General features: G+C 40.2%; 2 protein-coding genes across 2 annotated transcripts; both read right to left on the reverse strand.

Annotated features, from left to right (window-relative positions):
- Positions 1–1,525: 1,525 nt before the first annotated feature.
- On the reverse strand, positions 1,526–2,465 carry wu:fc50b12 (uncharacterized protein LOC103911624 homolog). Its single transcript, XM_067408641.1, has 4 exons — positions 2,439–2,465; positions 2,262–2,335; positions 2,008–2,171; positions 1,526–1,919 (listed from the first exon to the last, which is right to left on the reverse strand). The coding sequence occupies exons 2-4, from the start codon at positions 2,280–2,282 to the stop codon at positions 1,685–1,687; spliced, it is 420 nt and encodes a 139-aa protein (XP_067264742.1). The 5' UTR covers positions 2,283–2,335; positions 2,439–2,465; the 3' UTR covers positions 1,526–1,684.
- A 5,046-nt stretch (positions 2,466–7,511) lies between these two features.
- Positions 7,512–20,357, reverse strand: slain1a (SLAIN motif family, member 1a). Its single transcript, XM_067410316.1, has 4 exons — positions 20,297–20,357; positions 15,848–16,027; positions 15,475–15,751; positions 7,512–7,626 (listed from the first exon to the last, which is right to left on the reverse strand). Exons 1-4 carry the CDS (start codon positions 20,355–20,357, stop codon positions 7,551–7,553), a joined length of 594 nt encoding a protein of 197 aa, XP_067266417.1. The 3' UTR covers positions 7,512–7,550.
- Between the last annotated feature and the right edge of the window lie 1,570 nt (positions 20,358–21,927).

A 21,927-nucleotide genomic window follows, 5' to 3' on the forward strand; every position in this document is an offset into this window, starting at 1 on the left:
TTGACCTTGCTGTAATGTTTTGTTCAAATCTTTATGTAGTGTATAGATTAAAAATTTATATTTGTTAAATGATTCAAATGAAAAATACTTATAAAATACAATAAAATTGTCTTCTGTGCTCAGACAGGATTTATTATCATTTTAAAATTGATATTAGGTTGAAGCATTGAAGCATACTGGAAAGTTGTGAATCATTTAACTGAAGTAGATTTAACTGCTTTTCAAGCAGATTAGGGTCAATAAAGCAGCACTGCAGTTTTTCCCTGAACGCATTAAGGGCTAGTGCTTACAACTATGACTGAGAAAGACAGTTATGACCTTTTTATTATCAAAACAACAACACGTGAGTAAAGGCAGTGTGCTTTTACCGTAAATGTAAATTTATTGTATGAGGGTTTAATTAAATGACAGAAGAGTGAATTGAATCGGTCTGATTCATGTAATTGGTAACAGGAAGAATAGTTTCATGAGGTATGTATTTAAAAAAAGCTCTAAATCATTAAAATTATATTGAATACCAGTGAATATGTAGAGTGGGGTCCAAAAGTCTGAGGCCACATTGAAAATTTGGAGCATTCTCAAATCGTGCTGGATAAAATGAGCTTAAAGGATTAGTCCACTTTTAAATAAACTTTCCCTGATAATTTACTCACCCCCATGTCATCCAAGTTGTCCATGTCTTTTTTTTTCAGTCGAAAAGAAATTACAGTTTTTGATGAAAACATTCCAGGAATTTTTTCCGTATAGTGGACTTCAATGGGCACCAAACAGTTGAAGGTCAAAATTAGTTTCACTGCAGCTTCAAATTGTTCTACACGATCCCAGACGAGAAATAAGGGTCTTATCTAGAAAAACAATTACTAATTTTCTAAAAAAAAAAAAAAAAAAAAAAGAATTTATACATTTTAACTAGAAATGTTCATCTTGAACTAGCTCTCTTCTTCTTCTCTATTTGAATTCCAGCAGTGTAGATACTGCTAAGTGTATTACTGCCCTCCACAGGTCAAAGTTTGAACTAATTTTTATATTCAATATGCTAGTTCAATAGTATATAACAATTAGTTCAAACTTTGACCTGAGGAGGGCAGTAATACACTTAGCAGCGTCTACACTGCTGGAATTCAAATAGAGAAGAAGAAGAGAGCTAGTTCAAGATGAGCATTTCTGGTTAAAATGTATAAAATTTAAATTTTTTTTTTTAGAAAATGAGTGATTGTTTCTCTAGATAAGACCCTTAATTCTCGTCTGGGATTATGTAGAATGCTTTGAAGCTGCAATGAAACTAATTTTGACCTTCAACTGTTTGGTGCCCATTGAAGTCCACTATATGGAGAAAAATCCTGGAATATTTTCATCAAAAACTTTAATTTCTTTTCGACTGAAGTAAGAAAGACATGGACATCTTGGATGACATGGGGGTGAGTAAATTATCAGGAAAAGTTTATTTAAAAGTGGACTAATTCTTTAAGGTGTTAAAGTTCATGCAGCTAGCTAGAGTGTGGCTGAGATCGAAGCAAAAGATAGACAAGCCAAATGACATTCTTTTTTAAAATAGTTGTCTGATAATAGCATTTACGATGAAAAACATTTAGTTAAATTAGAAAACAAAGTAGATCAAATTTTGAAGGGCATTTTCACTAGTAGTTTCAGACTTTTAGCTCACCTTCATTTCTTTTTTGCCATTTTAGTTATAACTGCGATTAAGCACATTTATCCTGCTCAAGGCGTCTTTGTTGTCTATGGTCTTGTGGACGGTAATGATGAAGGGGAAGGCAGAGGGCAGCTCGACTCTGCGGCTGAGCTTTTGGTGACCCCAGTGCAGGCAGCGCAGCCTCTCGGCCAGGTCACGACGGCCCGCCCGCTCAAGACCGTCTTGCAGCAGCCTGGTTTTGTTTGGTTTGTCCCAGGAACGCTCATACCTATCAAACATTAGAGGTACCACCACTTAATAGCACCACAACTTTAAGAATAAGAGCTCATTTAACAGTGTGTTGGATTAATACACACCATGATTCCAGCATTCTCTGAGCCTGAACCCTCTTTTCTTTGGATGTTGCATGAAACTGTCTGACTTCATTTCTGGTGAATCCAAGTTCAAATGCTAGAACGGTCCATTCAAACCCCAACTGCTTAGCAATCTCCTGCACGGATTTCATATTGATCACAGCATCCTAAAAGACAAAATACAGTATGCATGGACATGAGACATAATGGCGTAATAAAAAAATACTAATTTATAACAATATTGTAAGATGACTCACCTCTTGTGCTTTGTTTGGCATTTTTTTCCACTTACACAAAGATTCCAGTTGGTTCCGGAGGCAAGAAACAAGTGCTACAAAATGTGTCAGAACAGTACCATCTAATGTCTACTTTTTACTCAAATTAGTTATTAGTGAAATTCAAATACAAATTCAATTCACAATCCACATACTTACAAATGTGTGCTGTTGTTGCATATAGACGTCGATGCGATTGCAGTGGTCAGTGGTTGTCATAGGGAGTTTCCAACACAAATCTGCCTGGTTAAAAATTAAAACATCACATAGTCCTCTCAAGGTTTTACATGAAGAATTCATTTAGTGGAGTGAATGTAAAGTGAGTGTAAATTTGAAAAATATTTAAGAATTTCTTCTCAGTTTAGCATTTAAAGGATTAGTTCATTTTCAAATGAAAATTACCCCAAGCTTTACTCACCCTCAAGTCATCCTAGGTGTATATGACTTTCTTCTTTCTGATGAACACAATCAGAGTTATATTAATAAACATCCTGATGCATCCAAGCTTTATAATGGCAGTGAGCGGGATCAACGAGTATGAGCTGAAGAAACGGCATCCATCCACATCCATCTTAAACATACTCCACACGGCTCCAGGGGGTTAATAAAATCCTTCTGAAGTGAAGTGATGTGTTTGTGTAAAAAATTATATACATATTTAACAAGTTGTGAAGTAAAATATCTAGCTTCCGCCAGGCCGCCTTCCGTATTCAACTTACAAAGAAGTGAAAAGTATCTGTTCAAATATTAATGTATCTTTACAGCAAAGTCCATGTTTGATGAAACAGGTTATAGCAATACATGCTGGGGTCAAAAGGGACAACTGACTTCCATAGGAAATCACTCCTTCTTTCTGTTAGACTGAAAGAAAAGTAAAAAAAAATGTAAATTGTAGAAAACTGTAAAAATGTTATTGTTATATACCATAATGTTTTTATAACTGCTGTCATAAGAAAACTTCAAATGAATGTGTATCATCAGTCCAAAAGTATTGATCTTAAAGTAATATTTCCAGGTTGCAAATGAGCAAACCTGGTTGGGTAAAGAGTAGCTGCAATCCAGACCTCGTCCATTGTCCTGTCTGCACAGTCAAAAAGAACAACAACAAAGATGTACTTGGACAGTTGTGCATAAATATTTGGACAAGACTTTGAACAAGACTGATGTCAATATTGTTGAACAGTGCATGTTATTTAGGTTTTGGAATAAAAAGTTGGATTACCGTGTCAATTTAATGCTGTCACATGACCACTCTGGCCACGTTTCCCGTTGCGGTGCGCTCAAACAGCGCCATGTAGATGAAGAGAGTCAGAAACACAGAAGATCAGTATCAGAGATACATTTTTTGATGCATTCAAATAAAAAAAACACATTCTGATTTTACTCTATTAAAATTCGGGTAACTGAACTTACGGTGTTAATTTAATGTTGTCACATGACCCGCATGTAGCATTGTGGCGGCTCAAACAGAGGCATGTAGAGAGTCAAGCAGAGAAGACCAGTATTAGTGTGATATTTCAGAATCTATATTTCTATCTATCTTCAGATGTATAAATGACCTGTACTATATTAATGCCTTTCAGCACTCTAATGAAGTGTTTACATCTTGTGTTCAAGCAAACAGTCATAAACAGAGAAGACTAATATCAGAGATATTATTATATTTTTATTAGGATTTATTATTATTTTTCAGGGGGGGGGGGGGTCATGATGCACTTTAACACTTGAATACAATTTTCTGATTTTGTTATTAAAAAATTGGGTTACTGAACTTACCATGTTAAAGGGATAGTTCACCAAATGAATCCAAATGAAACCCTGCAGCTCGTGACTACACATTGATGTCCTAAGATACGAAACGATTGGTTTGTGCGAGAAACCGAACAGTATTTATATAATTTTTTACCTCTAATACACTACTATGTCCAACTGCTTTCAGGGTTCGTTTAGTGAGGTCTGATCGCGCTCTGACAGCGGAAGTGATGTCTCGCTCTCATTGAAGTATATGCGCGAGACATCACTGCCGTTGTCAGAGCGCGATCAGACCTCACTAAACGAACCCTGAACGCAGTTGGACATAGTGGTGTTTTAGAGGTAAAAAATTATATAAATACTGTTCAGTTTTTCGCACAAACCGATCGTTACAAGAAACAAAGTTACGAAGAAACAAAGTCACCTACATCTTGGATGCGCTGGGGGTAAGCAGATAAACATCAAATTTTCTTTTTTGGGTGAACTATCCCTTTAATTTAATGTTGTCACATGACCCACATGTACTATTGTGGTGGCTCGAACAGTGGCAGAGAGTCATGCAGAGACCAGTATTAGAGCAATATTTCAGAAATAAATGTTTATATGATATTCATTTCAACTTTTTGATTTATGTATATTTCTATAGATATGTGCCTAAAGAGATACATATCTACATCTAAAACAAGTCTATGTAGCCTGTGTATCTATCTACAGATGACCTGCACAATGCCAATTAAATGCCCTTAAAAGTTTAGTAGCAATTACCTTTTCTTTGTTTGCTCTCACATGACTCTTCTTCCACATTTACCATTGTGACGACTCAAACAGTGGCATGTAGATGGAGAGAGTCAAGAATAGTATAACTAGTATCAGTGATAATGTTTTTGTTTTTCAGATAAAAGATTCATGTTGCACTTTAACATGTTAATACTATTTTATTATGTTTTATTATGTAACATTCAAAACTTACCATGTTCATATATTGCTGTTCAGTGACCTTTTTTCTCACATTTGCCACTGCAGTGACTCAAACAGTAGCATGTAACGTTAGATGGAAAGAGTCATGAACAACAAATAATAGAGATCATCATTAGAGATGTTTCAGAAATATGTTTTTCTGATATAAACTGCAACATAAGTTGGTGATTACTTTATGTATTTGAAGTAAATTTTATTTGAATAAAATTTTATTTAAATTACTTTATGTATCAGATATTTACCTTCATGTTAAGACCTTGTTCTTCTTATTAGTCGTAAACAAGAACTAAAGACTAGAGCAGCAAAAGTTCCAGTTCCGTCATAATAACAGTAATAGAATGTTTAGGTACAAATATATAAACATAACTCCAGCTCGACGTGTCTATGATGGCGTCATTAGAACTGCTGTAAGAAAAAAAAAAAAAAAAAAAAAAAAAAAAAAAAATAGGAACTTTAAAAAGACATATAATTCTCTAATAATATTTTTTTTAAATGCCATTTGATTACTTTAACACACGATAAACAGGAGAAAAAAAAATCAAAAGGTTTTCTTATTTTCTTTGATAACACCAGTTAAAACAGTATCGGCTGTTTCTATCTTCTTTTTTTCACGTCAGCTTATTTCTTTTCTAAGCTAACAGCCTTCCTCTGTCATTCACATTGATATAAATGGCTGATCATTTTGAAATTCCTTCAATATTTTTTTCAGATTGTCCTGTATTTCACGTGTACAATGTATTGGGTATTGACTGGCATGAAGTTGGTTTGACGCTGGATGCTTAATATTCGCAAATTTAGGGACCGTCTCTAAAGATACATCCGACATTGATATGCACGTTTCTAACTTCAATAACATTTGAAGGGAATAATTTACAGCCATAAAATCAACTGTAAAGTGTTCATCTAGGTTTCAGCTATGATGCACACCTTTTATATTTTTGATATTTATTAAAATAAACTGTCAAATCGTATAAACTGTCAAAACGTGTATCGCTATTTTTCACTACTGTATATGGGCTCATACATAAATATGCCATTTAAAGCTCAATAACATATGAAGGGAATCATTTACAGCCATAAAACCAGCTGTAAAGTGTTCATCTAGGTGTCAGCTACACCTTTTACATTTTTGATATTTATTAAAATAAACTGAAATCACAGTAAAAAATTACTATTTTTCACTACTGTACTTACGCTATATATGATATGCAAATATCAGTCATAAAACCAACTGTAAACTGTTCATCTAGGTGTCAGCTATGATGCACACCTTTTACATCATTGATATTTACTGAAATATACTGTCAAATGATGTGTAAAAATAGTAATTTTTACATATAATTTCAGTTTATTTTAATAAATACCAAAAAATTTAAAGGTGTGCATCATAGCTGACACCTAGATGATCACTTTACAGTTGATTTTATGGCTGTAAATTATTCCCTTCAAATGTTATTGAAGTTAGAAATGTGCATATCAATGTCAGATGTAACTTTAGTGATGGTCCCTAAATATCAAACGTTCAACATTAAACCAACATTATGCCAGTAGTGTACTGTAATGTTTGAACATTGTTTACATGAAATAGGTTAATTTGCCATTATGGGCCAAACCCCAAAATACATCGGCACATATCTCCTAAATGATTAAATTAATGTTGAAAACTTTTTTTCAGATGTCTTTAAAAAATAAATAAATAAAAATAAAAAACTCAAAGATTCTCTTGAATATCATATTTCAGTTCCCTATCTCTGACATCCTCTGTTCCAGGTACAGTACAAACATTATATTTCAGTTTAAAAGCCTTTTATTCAACATTGGAAAAACAAACCATCCATTCCCTTCCATCATAAACCTATACTTTAAAAAAGAGAAACAAATATTACCGTTTGATGTGCAAATGTCTTATCCACAGTGCTCTGTTTCATGAGCATCATGTAAACATACAATCTGGAATGGCTGCCCTGTACTCTAGGCTGCATTTGTATTTCAACATTGCAGTATACAGTTTTTGACAGTACATTTAGTCTGCTTTTAGTCTGCATCAGATCACTTTAATACTTCTCTTGCCATATGTTGCAAAACAATTGACAACATTATAAAAAGGAATGCAACTTGCACAACAGAAAGCAATCTGGTACTACTCTGGCACTACTGGTTATCTAATGTAACAATGCAAGTTAACAGTAAAAGTGCTATTTGAGAGAGCAAATGACTTATGCTTATTAAATTATAACATCTACCAAAACCAATGTTGTCCTAAAGTTCATAATTAATGAATAATATCATTTGACAATTGGTTTCAGTGGTTAAAAAATTGTGCTGCAATTAGGCAAATTATTTGCACGTAAACACTTGTATGCATTATGCTCTGGGTTTCAGCCATCAGGCATATTGCAGTGGTGCTGTATTGCGTTTATTAACAGTATTTTTCAACTCTGAATCACTTGACGTTATTTTACTTCCACTTAAGGTCTAAAAGCAACAGTTGTGCCCAGCCAGCTGGGCCTGAAACATTTAAGGTCAGTGTGCAGAGCAGTTTTAATAGCAGCCGTCCCTCCAACTCCCGTCACGCAGGGCGCTCAGAGCAGATACACTCTTCGGCGGGGTCAGTAAACTGTAACGACAGTGACTAGAGTTAATGACAGCAATACTTCTGAGTATACATTATAGTGCATTTAACATTTTCTAATAAGGATCAGTCTGTTACCATCACAAACTAACAATGAACAACAATTTTTACAGCATGTACTATTTTTGGTTAATGTAATGTCATTTCTACACATTCTAATACATTTTAGCAATTTCAAGAATGACATGAATCTAAAAATATATATATATTCAGTTTTTAAAAGTCTCTTACACTCAGCAAGGCTGAATTTATTTTATCAAAAAATAGCACAGTAATATTATCATTTAAAATAACTGTTTTCTATTTAAGTACATTTTAAAATGTTATTTATTATTGTTATTTATGTTATTTATAATGGCAAAATTTTCAGCATCAGTTTCACATGATCCTTCAGAAATCATTCTATGCTGATTTTTGGCTCAAGAAACATTTCTTTTATGTTGAAAACGTCTCGGGTTACGAGTGTAACCCTTGTTCCCTGAGTAAGGGAACGAGACGCTACGTCGGATGACGTGATGGGAACCCTCTGTATTTTTGTGTTCGTGAAGCACCTCTGTATCCAACCAATGAAAAGACGCGACGTCAGAGGCGGGTGACGTCACGGATCAGGAAGCTATAAAGCACACCTGAACACAAAGCACGCCAGCTTCTGTAGGTTGTCTGAAGCAAGCGCACCAGGTATGCAGGAGATACGGCCACGTGACGTAGCGTCTCGTTCCCTTACTCAGGGAACAAGGGTTACACTCGTAACCCGAGACGTTCCCTTTCGTGGGAACTATCGACGCTACGTCGGATGACGTGATGGGAACGCAATCCCAACTACGCCGTCTCTCCAAGTGCCTGGCTGCTATCTTGTAGCACCCTGGCCCCCGGAGTGATATTAAGGTGAAGATTGTAAAATCTGATAAAGGTGTGCTGGGATGACCATCCAGCCGCACCACAAATGTCGTCCATAGAGACACCAGATAGAAGAGCTCTGGACGCGGCCATACCTCTCGTGGAGTGAGCCCGCACCATCAAAGGACACGGGCGCCCCACCGTCTCATATGCAAGTGAGATGGCCTCGACCACCCACTTGCTCATCCGCTGTTTAGATGCTGGGCCCCCCTTCTTAGGGGACCCATAACACACAAACAATTGTTCTGTTTTTCTCCACAGGGCAGCTCTGTGGACATACGCATCTAATGCTCTTACAGGGCAAAGCAGATTCTTCCTTTCCTGATCCAAGTTTGCAAAAGGAGGCGGGCAGAAAGCCTCAAGTACAATGGGGCCTGGGACCCTCGTCGGAACCTTTGGAACATAGCCCGGCCTGGTATGCAAAAAGGCTTTCACCATACCAGGCGCAAACTCAAGACAAGATGGAGCTATTGACAGCGCTTGTAAATCACCAATTCTCTTCAAAGAAGAGACGGCCAAGAGAAAGATAGTTTTGAGTGTCAGGAATTTGTCTGACACCTCCTCTATTGGCTCGAAGGGAGCCTCAGCCAGCCCTTGGAGCACAATAGTGAGGTCCCAGGTCGGGGTCTTTGTGCGCACCACAGGCCTCAACCTGAGTGCACCACGGAGGAAGCGTACTACTAGAGGGTCTCGACCCAGCGAGGAGCCCCCTACAGGAATATGATGAGCCGAAATAGCGGCCACATATACTTTCAGCGTGGAAGGGGTTAAACCTTCCGAGAACTTTTCCTGAAGGAACCGAAGCACGTCTGAGACTGAAGAATGGACCGGGTCCAAATTATGTTGTTCACACCACACAGAGAACAATTTCCATTTGTATAAGTACAACTTCCTCGTGGAGGGAGCTCTGGAATGAAGGATGGTCTCCACAACCTCAGTTGGGAGACCAGATCCTATGAGCCTTGCCCCCTCAGGGGCCAGGCCCACAGTTTCCACATTTCTGGGCGGGGATGGAGAATCGTGCCGCCCACTTGAGACAGGAGATCCTGCCTGAGGGGAAGCTCTAAGGGAGAGCCGTGCAGAAGAGACATTATGTCCGAAAACCATATTCTGGTCGGCCAGTAAGGGGCCACCAATATTAGGTCGACCTTCTCCTGGCGAACCTTTTCCAGAACTCCCGGGAGCATTGAGACTGGGGGAAATGCATACAGACGTAGCCTCGGCCACGTCTGTAGCATGGCATCCAGCCCTAGAGGTGCTGGGTGCTGAAGTGAGTACCACAGAGGACACTGAGCTGACTCCTCTGTGGCAAAAGATCGACTTGAGCTCGACCGAAAGTTTTCCATATTAACTCCACCACCTTGGTGTGGAGTTTCCATTCCCCGATCTCGCGCCCTGCCTCGACAGGGCGTCCGCTCCCACATTCAACCGCCCGGGGATGTAGGCTGCTCTCAGCGAGAGGAGCTTTCCCTGGGACCAGAGGAGGATGCGACTGGCCAACTTTGATAATGGGCGAGACCGCAAACCCCCCTGATGGTTGATATACGAGACCACTGTAGTGTTGTCCGTTCGGACCAGCACATGATGGTCTCTCAGGTCGGGGAGGAAGTGTTTCAGTGCAAGAAGCACCGCCATCATCTCCAGCCGATTTATGTGCCAGGAGAGCTGATGGTCCTCCCAAAGACCCTGAGCCGAGCGACCACTCATGATCGCCCCCCAGCCCGTGAGGGAAGCATCTGTCGTAAGCATTACACGACGACCAGAAGTCCCCAGCACGGGTCCCTGGGTTAGGAACCAAGGCTTCTTCCACATGAACAGAGCACGAAGGCATCGCCGCGTGACTTTGATCATGCGAAAAGGATTTCCCCTCGGGGAAAACCCCTTGGTCCTGAGCCACCACTGTAAGGGTCTCATGTGCAGGAGGCCAAAAGTAATGACGTTGGACGCAGCTGCCATCAGACCCAACAGTCTCTGACACTGTTTTACAGTGAGTGACTGGCCTAATTTCACCCCTTTCACGGCCCCGAGAATGGAACTCACACGAGCAGGGGACAACTGCGCCTGCATCGTGGTGGAATCCCAGATTACACCTAAATAGTTTGCAACCTGACTTGGGACCAGCACACTCTTTTTGGCGTTGAGCCTCAGCCCAAGCCTTTTCATGTGCGACAGAACAACATCTCGATGTTGAACTGCCAATTGTTCTGTTTGAGCTAGTATCAACCAATCGTCGATATAGTTCAGCACGCGGATGCCCTGGAGTCTCAGCGGAGCCAGCGCTGCATCCACGCACTTCGTGAACGTGCGGGGTGAGAGGGATAGGCCGAACGGAAGAACCCTGTATTGGTAAGCTTCGCCCCCGAAAGCAAACCTGAGGAACTTCCTGTGTGAAGGATGGATGGATACATGAAAGTATGCGTCTTTCAGATCTATCGCTACAAACCAGTCCTCGGACCTGATCTGAGGGATGATCTGTCTGAGTGTAAGCATTTTGAACTTCAACTTCCTTACTGATCGATTTAACACACGTAAATCTATGATCGGACGCAACCCTCCATCCTTCTTCGGAACAATGAAGTAGCGGCTGTAAAAGCCCGACATTTTGCTGGGAGGGGAAACCCTTTCTATAGCCCCTTTTTGCAAAAGCGTCGTTACTTCTTGCTCCATCACCAGAGACTGCTCTGGGGTTACCACCGTAGGAAGCACCCCATTGAACTTGGGCGGTTGTGAACCGAACTGAATTCTGTAGCCCTGTTCTACCATGAGCAGCACCCACTTCGAAACATTCGGGAGATTTTTCCACTCTTCCAAATATTCTACTAAGGGAACCAGTCTCTCGAGACTGGTCTCTGGTGTTTTTTGAGCACTTGGCTCGTCCATCTGACGCGGCGCACCGGCAGACAGGCGAATCACGTGCTGGCCAACCCTCCTCGGAGGATCGGCGGAGACCGCTGTGCCCTGACGCACGCTGGGTGGCAGGGTTGACAGGACGGTCCCCTGAGGGACCCGATATCCGAATCCCCCCGGAGGGGGCTGCCCTCGAGAGATCCTGCACTATAAAGGTCAGGACCTCTTCTTTGAAGCCTTCCGGGAGATAATGACGGTCCTCAGATCCGTCCTACCTCCGGAAGGCTTCGCCTGTGCCACCCGCCCCGGCCCCCCAAATCTTTGTGGGGGAGCGCGGGAGGCGACACTGGCTCTTTGTTGCACCCTGTGTGCTGAGGAGCTGGCTGTCGGCCGAGGCTGCTCCCGCCCAGCAGCCTCGGGGGGATGAGAGCGGCGGGGAATAATTTTAGAAAATGCCGCTGTCTGCTTTCGTGTCTCCTGAAACCTGTCGACGACAGTTGACACTGCGTCGCCGAACAGGCCATCAGGAGACAGCGGCGCGTCCATGATGTAGCAAATTAGCTCAAAATAAATATGAATAATTAATCATAACTAGTTATAATTAATTATTAATATTTTAATCAGTCAATAAAATTAACTTAATGTAATAAAATTAATATTACAATCAATTAACCTGTTGTTCAATGAACACACAGTGTTAATTGTTTATTAACTAAGAAATGTTCATTTCCAGGTTATAGGAAATAACAATCTTATTCTACTAAAAGCCTGTAGTCAGGACCGACATGAATAGGGACTCCCGTACATGAGCGCAAAACACGGACAACCTTACGTGTGACATGAACAAGACTTTATTAACTAGACTAAACACTTAAACTACTCTAACATTCACACACATACATGCATACAGTTTACCAAGAGAGAGAGAGAAAGCAGAGTACAGGAAGCAAGAAGTTACAGCATTGTTGGACATTCAGCAGATCAACAGCCTTGAGCAAACCATCAGTTTAGTTTTAACAGGCCCTTCTTTAAAAGGGGTAAGGATACTCAATGTATCCGATAATGAGACTAAGTTTGATACTTGCATGTCTCTCCAAGTTGAATTAAAACTGTCCTGATGCAATTTGTGGAGGCTCCTGTTGAATCTTTGCTGATATTTTCTTGACGAAAGAGAACCGGCTGGATTCAGAGGATCTTTGGTGAATGGAAGGTCTAGGCCGAGGCCTGGCACAAGCTTGGGGTTCCTTAGAAGCTTCTAGCTTCTTAAAGCATCATCTTGACGTCAGCATTCATCAGTAAAAGAGAAGAAGAGGAGGAAGAGCAGGAAGAGAAGCTTGATCTTGTGTTCAGTGAATATAAGAGGTGAAGATGTCACACCCTCTTAAGGTGTCTGAGCCAATAAGGAGTTTCCCCTCGGAGGGAAGTTTTACGAGTCTTTGTTCTATAGCAAGATATTAGCATAAGACACTGGATTGGATGAATGAGAAAAGAACCCTCTAAATTCTTATAATACTAATGTGTCACAGAGTTAGTAACATGTAACATAAATTACCAAATAGGAAATTAAAGTTGGAGTCCGTAGATACCAAACATGCTGCCAATGTGATCTCAGTCAACTATACATTTGCAACTATGGAACATTAATACCAAAATAGTTCAAAAGAGAGAATTAATACATAGAATAAAGCCTATAAAAGGAAAGTCGTGATATGGGAAAATTGGATACATGTTTATACATTTCCCAAGTGGTTATATAGAGAATACATAGGATTAAGAGAGTTTATTTGTCCCTCTCAGAAAGAATGAGTCACTGGTCTCTGCAAAATTGTTACTGATCGTAAAAGGTCCAAGTATCTGTAACAGGACACCTAGTTCTTCCTGTAGTTTAGCTAGTTTGGGATGCTAGTTGCAGTTTTAGGGGGATGGGTTCACAGAGCTTTGATAAAGTGAGTTCATAGGTAATTCATTAACTATATTGAATAATTTTGTGTGCCTGATTAGTCCAGACGCTACAATGAGAACATTTTTATCTCTCTCCTTGATGTCTGAGAGGTTGAGCCAGAGATGCCTCTCCGTGGCCACCAGGGCTGCCATAGAGCGGCCGATGGATTTGGCCGTCTCCTTGGTGGCCCGGAGAGCTAAATCTGTTGCCTTTCTGAGCTCATGAATAGCCTCAAAGGACGCTTCCCCAGTGTCATCAATTTCCCCCAGCAGGTCGGCTTGGTATGCCTGTAAGATAGACATGGTATGAAGGCATGCCGCCGCCTGACCTGCCGCCGAATAAGCCTTGCCCACCAAGCTGGAAGTTGTCTTTAGGGGCTTGGTGGGCAGCGTCGGGGTCTTAAGGGACGATGTGGGCTCGGGTGAGAGATGGCTCGCGAGCGTCTCCTCGACCCGAGGCATCGCCCCATAGCCGTGACGTTTCAGCCCAACTATATTGCTATATAGTGACGTCTGCGGGCTGTACAGTCTGTATTGTACTGGCCTCTTCCACGACCTCGACACCTCGGTGTGGAGGTCGGGACAAAACGGCAGACCCCGGCGCTGAGGTAGTGACCGCGCGGGAAGAAACCTTTCATCAAGCTTACTTTTTGGTTTATTTTCAGCTTTTTCCGCGGGCCAGTCGATTTTTAACTTTTCTACTGCCCTGGTCACTACCTCTAATAGCTCCTCATAAGCAGGGGATGAGGATGGCGGTTCCTCATCGACGCTCTCCACATCAACCTCCTCGGAGGAAGATATGTTAAGCATCGGTGCCTCTCTTCGGGGGGAAGAAACCGCTACGCGTGCTTCCGCCACCAAAGAAGAGACACTGGGTCTAGCAGGTAAGGGAAGCGATAGGGCAGTGCCCGTCTCTTCCCCCTCTGCTAGATCCATCTGTGAACCCCACGAGTGCAGCCTTCGCTGTGCCTCGGCAACAGCGGGACCAGACCCGCGGGGAACACTCGCCTCGGCGCCCTCCTCAAAGAGCGCCCGGCGAGATCGCAGCACTCTGAGGGTGAGCTGATCGCAGTGTACACAGACGGCTCCCTCGAGAGCCGCCTGTGCATGCTCAACCCCCAGGCATTTCACACACATGTCGTGTGAATCTCCTGTCACTATGTAGCGTGGACAAGGAGGAGTACACTTTTTAAACTGTTGCTGCTTTTCCGCCATAATGCTTTTTGTCTTATTTTTGTGCTTTGAAACTCTTGTCCTCGGACGAAGAGATCACTGTGTGAATATGTATATATATATATCAGACAGACAACAATAAATAAGACAGACAAGATACAGAGAACGCTTGCTGAAGACAACAGAAGCTGGCGTGCTTTGTGTTCAGGTGTGCTTTATAGCTTCCTGATCCGTGACGTCACCCGCCTCTGACGTCGCGTCTTTTCATTGGTTGGATACAGAGGTGCTTCACGAACACAAAAATACAGAGGGTTCCCATCACGTCATCCGACGTAGCGTCGATAGTTCCCACGAAAGGGAACAGCTTTGCTGCTTAATGTTTTTGTGAAAATGCCTTTTTCATGATTCATTGATGAATAGAAAGTTCAAAAGAATGTAAATGTCTTTACTGTCACTTTTGATCAATTTAATGCATTCTTGCTAATTAAAAAAAAATAATAATCATGACCCTAAACTTTAGGCTCACTACAGTAATGTAGATTAAATTGAAAATTGAACTTCTTACAAAAATATTAAATATTTTACTTTCACAACTGCATTTTAGCAAAGTGAATATTTCCACATGGGACTTCTAAGAATCAATAATTCCTGTCAGTATTTTAGATCTGTCAAGTGAGACATATTTTAGGCTAATTAATTAATTAATTAAAAAATTGGCATTTAATGCAATATTAATATTTGCTGAGAAAAGCCTCCCAATTAAGATCATTCATAGCCTTTACATTATTGTGACAGACAAATAAATCACTGAATTACAAAAAGTGACTTTATAAGTCAATATTTTGTTTATGTCTACATAATTAAAATAAGCTTATCACTAGTCTGCAGTCAACAGCAATCCATTTTGAAATTCTTAAGAATTCTAGCATTCTTAAACAGCGACATGAAGCCCACAAGCAAATTGTTAATGATTACCTGCGTACAGGCTGGGCAATTTTACTCCGTGTGGCCCCACTTGTCCCAACAAAGGAAGCAGGTCGAGGTAGAGCGCTGCGACTGGAGGGGGTGCTGGGTTTGCTGGGGAGGGGGATACTGCTGCTGGAGAGACAGTTGAGACTAACAGAGGAAGGCATTGTGGTAGAACTCTGTATCGTAGGGCTCACATACGCTGTGGCTTTCAGAGGTGGCCGTGTTGTCACGGAGAAGTTGCCCACACTCTGGACCCGCTGCTGTAACTGGCCAGGAGGGGGAACTGAAATTCAACAGAGAGCAAAACTTGTGTGATATAATCCACTACAAGACAATTATCATTATATTTAATAGGATGTTTTGACAGTGTTAGTCTTACTTGCAGACTGTATCTTGGTCAGAACATTGTGGGAATCAAAACTCTGACTGTTTCGGAGTAACGACAAAGATGAGGATGATGTAGCGATGTGACCAGTAGGAGCAGAAACATTAGGCACACCAATGACACTGGGAATGCTAGGGGCCCGAATTAGGTTTGGCATGCTTCTCCGTAGCTTATCTGAAAAAAGAAAGACATCACGTGATGAAACATGCAATCTAGTACAAAAGGTGTAATGTATAGTCTATAGTCTACATAAGTATAATCTATAGCAGTGGTTCTCAACCAGTAGGCCAGGACCCACAATGGGGCCCCAGCAAACCTTGAATAGGGCCTCAGGATGACTTAAAATTATTTAAAATAATATGATTATGATTATTATCGATACATTAAACAAAATAACTTAATTAAAATTAAAAAAACATGCACTAAAGATGTAAACTGGAATCAAACTTTCCCCCCTCCATAGCTTGTTTTTATTGAAGAACATTCAGTTCTTGAAACTTCTAAAATCACAAAATTAATTGTGGTTCATTCGTTTACATATATCGACACTCCCATTTTTAAAATATATTATAGCTTATTAATAATTATAATGATAATAATATGTTTCATTTATATAGCACCTTTCCATAGCTCAAGGATTTGGATACAATGTAGAACAATGTAGATACAATAAAAAAGGATAACAGCAATAGGGTAGAAAATAATAACAGAACAACAGTACAAGCGGAGGAGTAAAAAATTACAAAGCAGTATATTAGAGCAAAGATAAAAAAAGACAGTAAAAGGGGTAATACATGGACAAGGTAACACACAGCAATATAGATTCAAGCACAATAAAATACAGAACACAACATAAGAATGATAACATTTAAAAAACAAATGGGTTTTGAGTTGTGATTTGAATTCAGAAATACTACAAATGCAACAGAGTAACGGGGGAGAAAATTCCAGAGTTTAGGTGTGACAACTCGAAATGATCTACCCCACATAGAAGAGAGGCAATACCTAGAGACAAAGAGAGGGCCAAATTCAGAAGAACGAAGTAATCGAGACAGGATGTAGGAAAGGAGCAGATTACAAAGATAGTGGGGAGCCAAGCCATGAAAAGTTTTAAAACTGAGCAGTAGTATTTGCACCTGTAGCCAGTGGAGTTCAAACAGAATAGGTGTGATGTGGGCAGAACATTTGGGGTGGATGAGTATTCTTGCAGCAGAGTATTGAGTATATAGCAATCGGGTAATGGAGCTAGCAGGTAAGCCAATGAAAAGGGCATTACAGTAATCAATAAAGGATGAAACAAAAGCATGTATGACTGTTTCGCCATCTTCGACACTGTTGAAGGGACTGAGTTAGGCAATGCGTAAGTGAAAAAATGCAGTTTTGGTGATAGAGTTCATATGAGCCTCAAAGGTGAGAGAGGAATCAAAAATAACACCTAGATTTTTAACAATTCTGGATGGTTTGATGAGAGTACCAGCAAACTCACACATTAAGTCACATTTTGCTAGCAAGTGATGGGGTTCCAGTAATAATGATCTCAGTTTTGTCCATGTTTAGTTTCAGAAAGTTGGAGCCAAATACATCTTTTATTTCATTTACATAAGTAGAAATTTTATCAATTTGAGTGGATAGAGCAGGCTTACAGATAATGTATATTTGAATGTCATCAGCCAAGAAATGATAGTTAAAACCATGTCAATGTGAGATCTGACACGTAGACATGTAGAGATCTGAAATGTAGATGATGATTAATAATGGACCACGAACTGAACCCAGAGGGACACCTTGCTTCAGGGGGATAGTAGCAGATCAAAAATCCTGCACTGAAATGTAAAATTGTCTATCAGAGAGAGATGAGGAAAACCAAGAAAGAGCAACACCAGAAATACCCACATCAGAGAGGTGGGAAATAAGTAAATCATGACAGACAGTAGACAGTATCAAAGGCGGAGCTGAGGTCGAGTAGTAGAACTATAAAGAGAGAGCCAGAGTAACCAGAAAGTAGTAGGTCATTCACTACCTTTAAAGGGGCAGTTTCAGTACTATGAAGTGGGCAAAAACCAGATTGAAAGGGATCAACTGGGAAGCAATGGTACTTTCCAGCAATTTGGCAATAAATGGTAGATTTGAAATCTAATTCAATAATTAGATCGAACTGACGGGTCAAGGTTGGGTTTCATGAGAACTGGGGTAACTGTGGCAGTTTTAAGAGGCAAAGGGAAATAAGCAGAGGCAAGACATGTATTTATGAAGTGAGTAATAGGTGCAGAGATGACAGAATGGCAGAGTTTCAGAAGAGAAATAGAAGCAGGTTCAAGTCGACAGAATGGATAGTTGGATTTCAAGATTAACTCAGTGATACAAGATTGATTATTCAGAGAAAAGCTAGTCAAAGAACATTCTGTGCAAAGTATTCCATGTAAGACATTCCGTGGGATCAACTGCTTAGTCTGTGACAGAGAAACACCGCAGCGTACGCACTCGCATTCCACACTCTGGCCCCCCAAATAGTGTGGGTGGATGATACACTGAAACTGCTTTTCTGCAAAGGACTAAACCCTGAATTGCAATCCGAGCTCAGATGCCAGGATGAAGTGAGGAACCTGGATCAATTCATCAACTTGGCCATCCATTTAGACAATCTCATTCATTCTGGTCAACCACCTAGAGTTCCACCAGCACTGAATATATCAGTAACAGAGGAGCTGGAACCAATTTAAATTGGACACCCTCGACTCACCGCTGAGGAAAGTACTCAGAGAATCAAACACCAACTGTGGCCAGGACAGACACTTCCGGGCAACTTGTCTCATTCGGCCTCCCCAAGGAGACTCATCGGTGGTGAGTACATTCACTTCCTTGCATCAGTTGTGCCACCTCCAAACCTTTCAGACAACCCCCTGTGGGGCTGCTACACCCCTTCCCTACACCTCAACGACCATGGTCACACATTAACATCGACTTTGTCACTGACCTGCCCACTTCTTAAGGTAACACAACCATATTGACGGTAATTGATATATTCTCAAAGGCCTGACAACTAATCCCTCTACAGAAGCTCTGGACACAGCGAAACAACTCTTCCACTCTATCTTCTGATTCTACAGACTACCAGACGACATTGTCTCGGAATAAGAGAAACAATTTACCAGCTGTGTGTGGACAGCCTTCTTCCATTTGCTGAACGTGAATGTCAGTTTCACCTCAGGGTACCATCCCCAATCAAACAAATAGAAAATTTAAACTAAGAGATCACCTGTTTTCTCAGGACCTACTACCAGCACAACCAATCAGATTGGAGCCGATACCTACCATGGGCAGAATACGCACAAAATTCCATGCAGAAACCATCTACCGGTCACAACACATTTCAGTGCGTGTTGGGATGGGATTCCAACCTCCATGTTTTCCATGGTCAGGAGAACCCTCAGAGGTGCTATGGCCCAGAGGAACAATCTTGGGTCAAAACTGAGGACATCCTTGACCCAGCACTAACCTTGGATTTTCTTCAGAACCATCATGAGCGACCTACTCCGAGACCACGAGGTAGACCCCGAGGGTGGTTCTGTTACAAATGCGGACTCTTGAGGTGCCTACTGATGGCCACCAGAGTATTGACCACCTCTCCCAAGTATTGACTTCCCTTTCTCACTACATTTCCCACAATCCCACAACTGGACACCATCATTACAAAAGGAAAGGAAGGATTATACTACACAAAGGACAATGAAACTTTAATATTACTTAAATATTATGTAATCTTGCTTAAAATTGAGTTCTTACTTATTGAATTCCTAGTGTTATCAGTATATTTTCACTCTACACTTCATAAGACCTTGTTGTCTGACCTGTGTTGGCTCTGTAACTCTGGGGTTCTGCTGTACTGGAGTTGTGGTTGGGCATATGGAGCTGCTGGTAGGACAGGCTGTTGAGGTACTGAGGCGTGGAGGGGCTGCGCCGACAGTCTTTCATGCTGGAGAGGTTCTGTGAGTGGGACACGCTGCGCTGCATAGAGGCCGTACGGAAAAGTCGTGGCTGGGGAGCAGACAGCTGATCATACTCTTCCTCTTCCTCCAGCTCAGCCTCACTCCTCATGCTTCTGCGTGCACCTGTGTGTACTGAAAAACTGGCACTACGGCGTGTGGCCGTGGCAGCAGTGGTTGCGTACTCCTGACGTAGACCTAAACACAAACATGCATCAATGTGTTTCCATTAAACATCTTGACTACAAAATACTTTTTTCGGCCCCAAGACACACTTTTAGACTTCTGATGTAGCAAAATTTAATATAAATCAGTGCATGCTTGTTCCATGGAAAATATGGGTTTGGAATTACACAAGGAAATACTGACAATAGCATTTTTTTAATATTGTGACACTGAAATAAAGTCAAGAGTTTTGAATAACATCCTCCCGCTACATGACGTATTAAAGTTGACATACTCTCCTCCTGCAGTCGGGCCATGACCTCCACATCAGTCATGTCCTGAATCTTATAGCTCATAGAGATGGAGTCCTCCTCCAGCTCAGAGACACTGAGCTCACTGTCTATGGAAGACTGAGGACTGAGAGGCTGTTGCCGATGACTATTACCTGAAAAGGGGAAATTGAGAATTCAATCTCATATACAGTACATATACAATACCGTTCAAAATTTGCTGTCAGTAAGATTTTATTTTGAAAGTAACAAGTTTTATTTAGGAAGGATGCATTAAATTGATCAAAAGTGACAGTAAAGACTTTTATAATTATAGAAAATAAACTTTTTCAAATAAATCCTGTTCTTTTGAACTTTTTATTCTTCAAAGAATATTGAAAAAAAAATTATCATGTTGTTTCCACAAAAACATTAAGCAGCACAACTGTACATTGATAATAATGACAAAATGTTTCTTGAGCACCAAATCAGCATATTAGAATAATTTCTGAAGGATAATGTGACACTGAAGACACAGGAATAAATTAAATTAAATAAATTATGTTAAAAAATATTTAAATAGAAAACAGCTTTCTTGAAATGTAATAATATTTCACAATATAACTGTTTTTTACTATATTTTTGATTAAATAAATGCAGCCTTGGTCAGCGTAAGAGACTTTTTTCAAAAACCTTTAAAAAAATCCAAACTTATGGTAGTGTAAATACTGTACACACAAGACTCCTAATACAGCATTGGAGAAGTGGTGTGTATGATTTAGTAAAGCATGTTGTGTGATCTTGGTCATGCTTACTGTGTGTAGCCGTGTGATAGAGGAATGTGGGAGATCTTTCGGTTAGGCTTGAGCAGTTCCACCCCATGAGAGACTTCTGATGGTTTGGTGAAGGTGGATCTGGGTCAGAAGAAAGAAGATAAATCACTCAGAATATGGAGAGTAAAAACTACCTCCAAAAACCATGAAAATATGATCCAGACTATATTAAATGTAATTTTGTATGCTTAATAATTTTGGTACTGTGTTGGGTCGCCACTTGCTGACAAAAGTAAAATCTGTGTCTTGAAGAAAAACCATTTGACAATCTAATACATATAAATCTATACTTGTCTATATAAATCTATATCTTGTACAACCAGGACCATCTGCAGACCTTCTGCAACAAAGTATCTTTGTTTCATGGAACATATGCTGCAATGGTCGTTTCTAGACACCATGAGGTCATCACTACTGATCACTGATGTCTCACATTTCGCAAAGAAAAAATGCTGAGCTGACTGAAGGAAATGAAACATGACGCCTGAAAAAAATCATTATGTTCTTTCTCAGCTGTTCTTCTTTCATTTTTCTAGTGCTGTCAAACAATTAATCGTATCCAAAATAAATGTTTATGTTTATGTGTGTACTGTGTATATTTATTATGTATATATAAATACACACACATGCTTGTATATATTTAACAAAAATATTTTTTATTTAAATATAAACAAATTATATTTATATATAATATAAATTATATACATAAATATTTCTTAAATATATACATGTATGTGTGTGTAACTATATATATATATATATATATATATATATATATATATATATATATATATATATATATATATATATATATATATATATAT

This window comes from Chanodichthys erythropterus, chromosome 14 (genome assembly GCF_024489055.1).
Source record: "Chanodichthys erythropterus isolate Z2021 chromosome 14, ASM2448905v1, whole genome shotgun sequence".
Lineage (NCBI taxonomy): Eukaryota > Metazoa > Chordata > Actinopteri > Cypriniformes > Xenocyprididae > Chanodichthys > Chanodichthys erythropterus.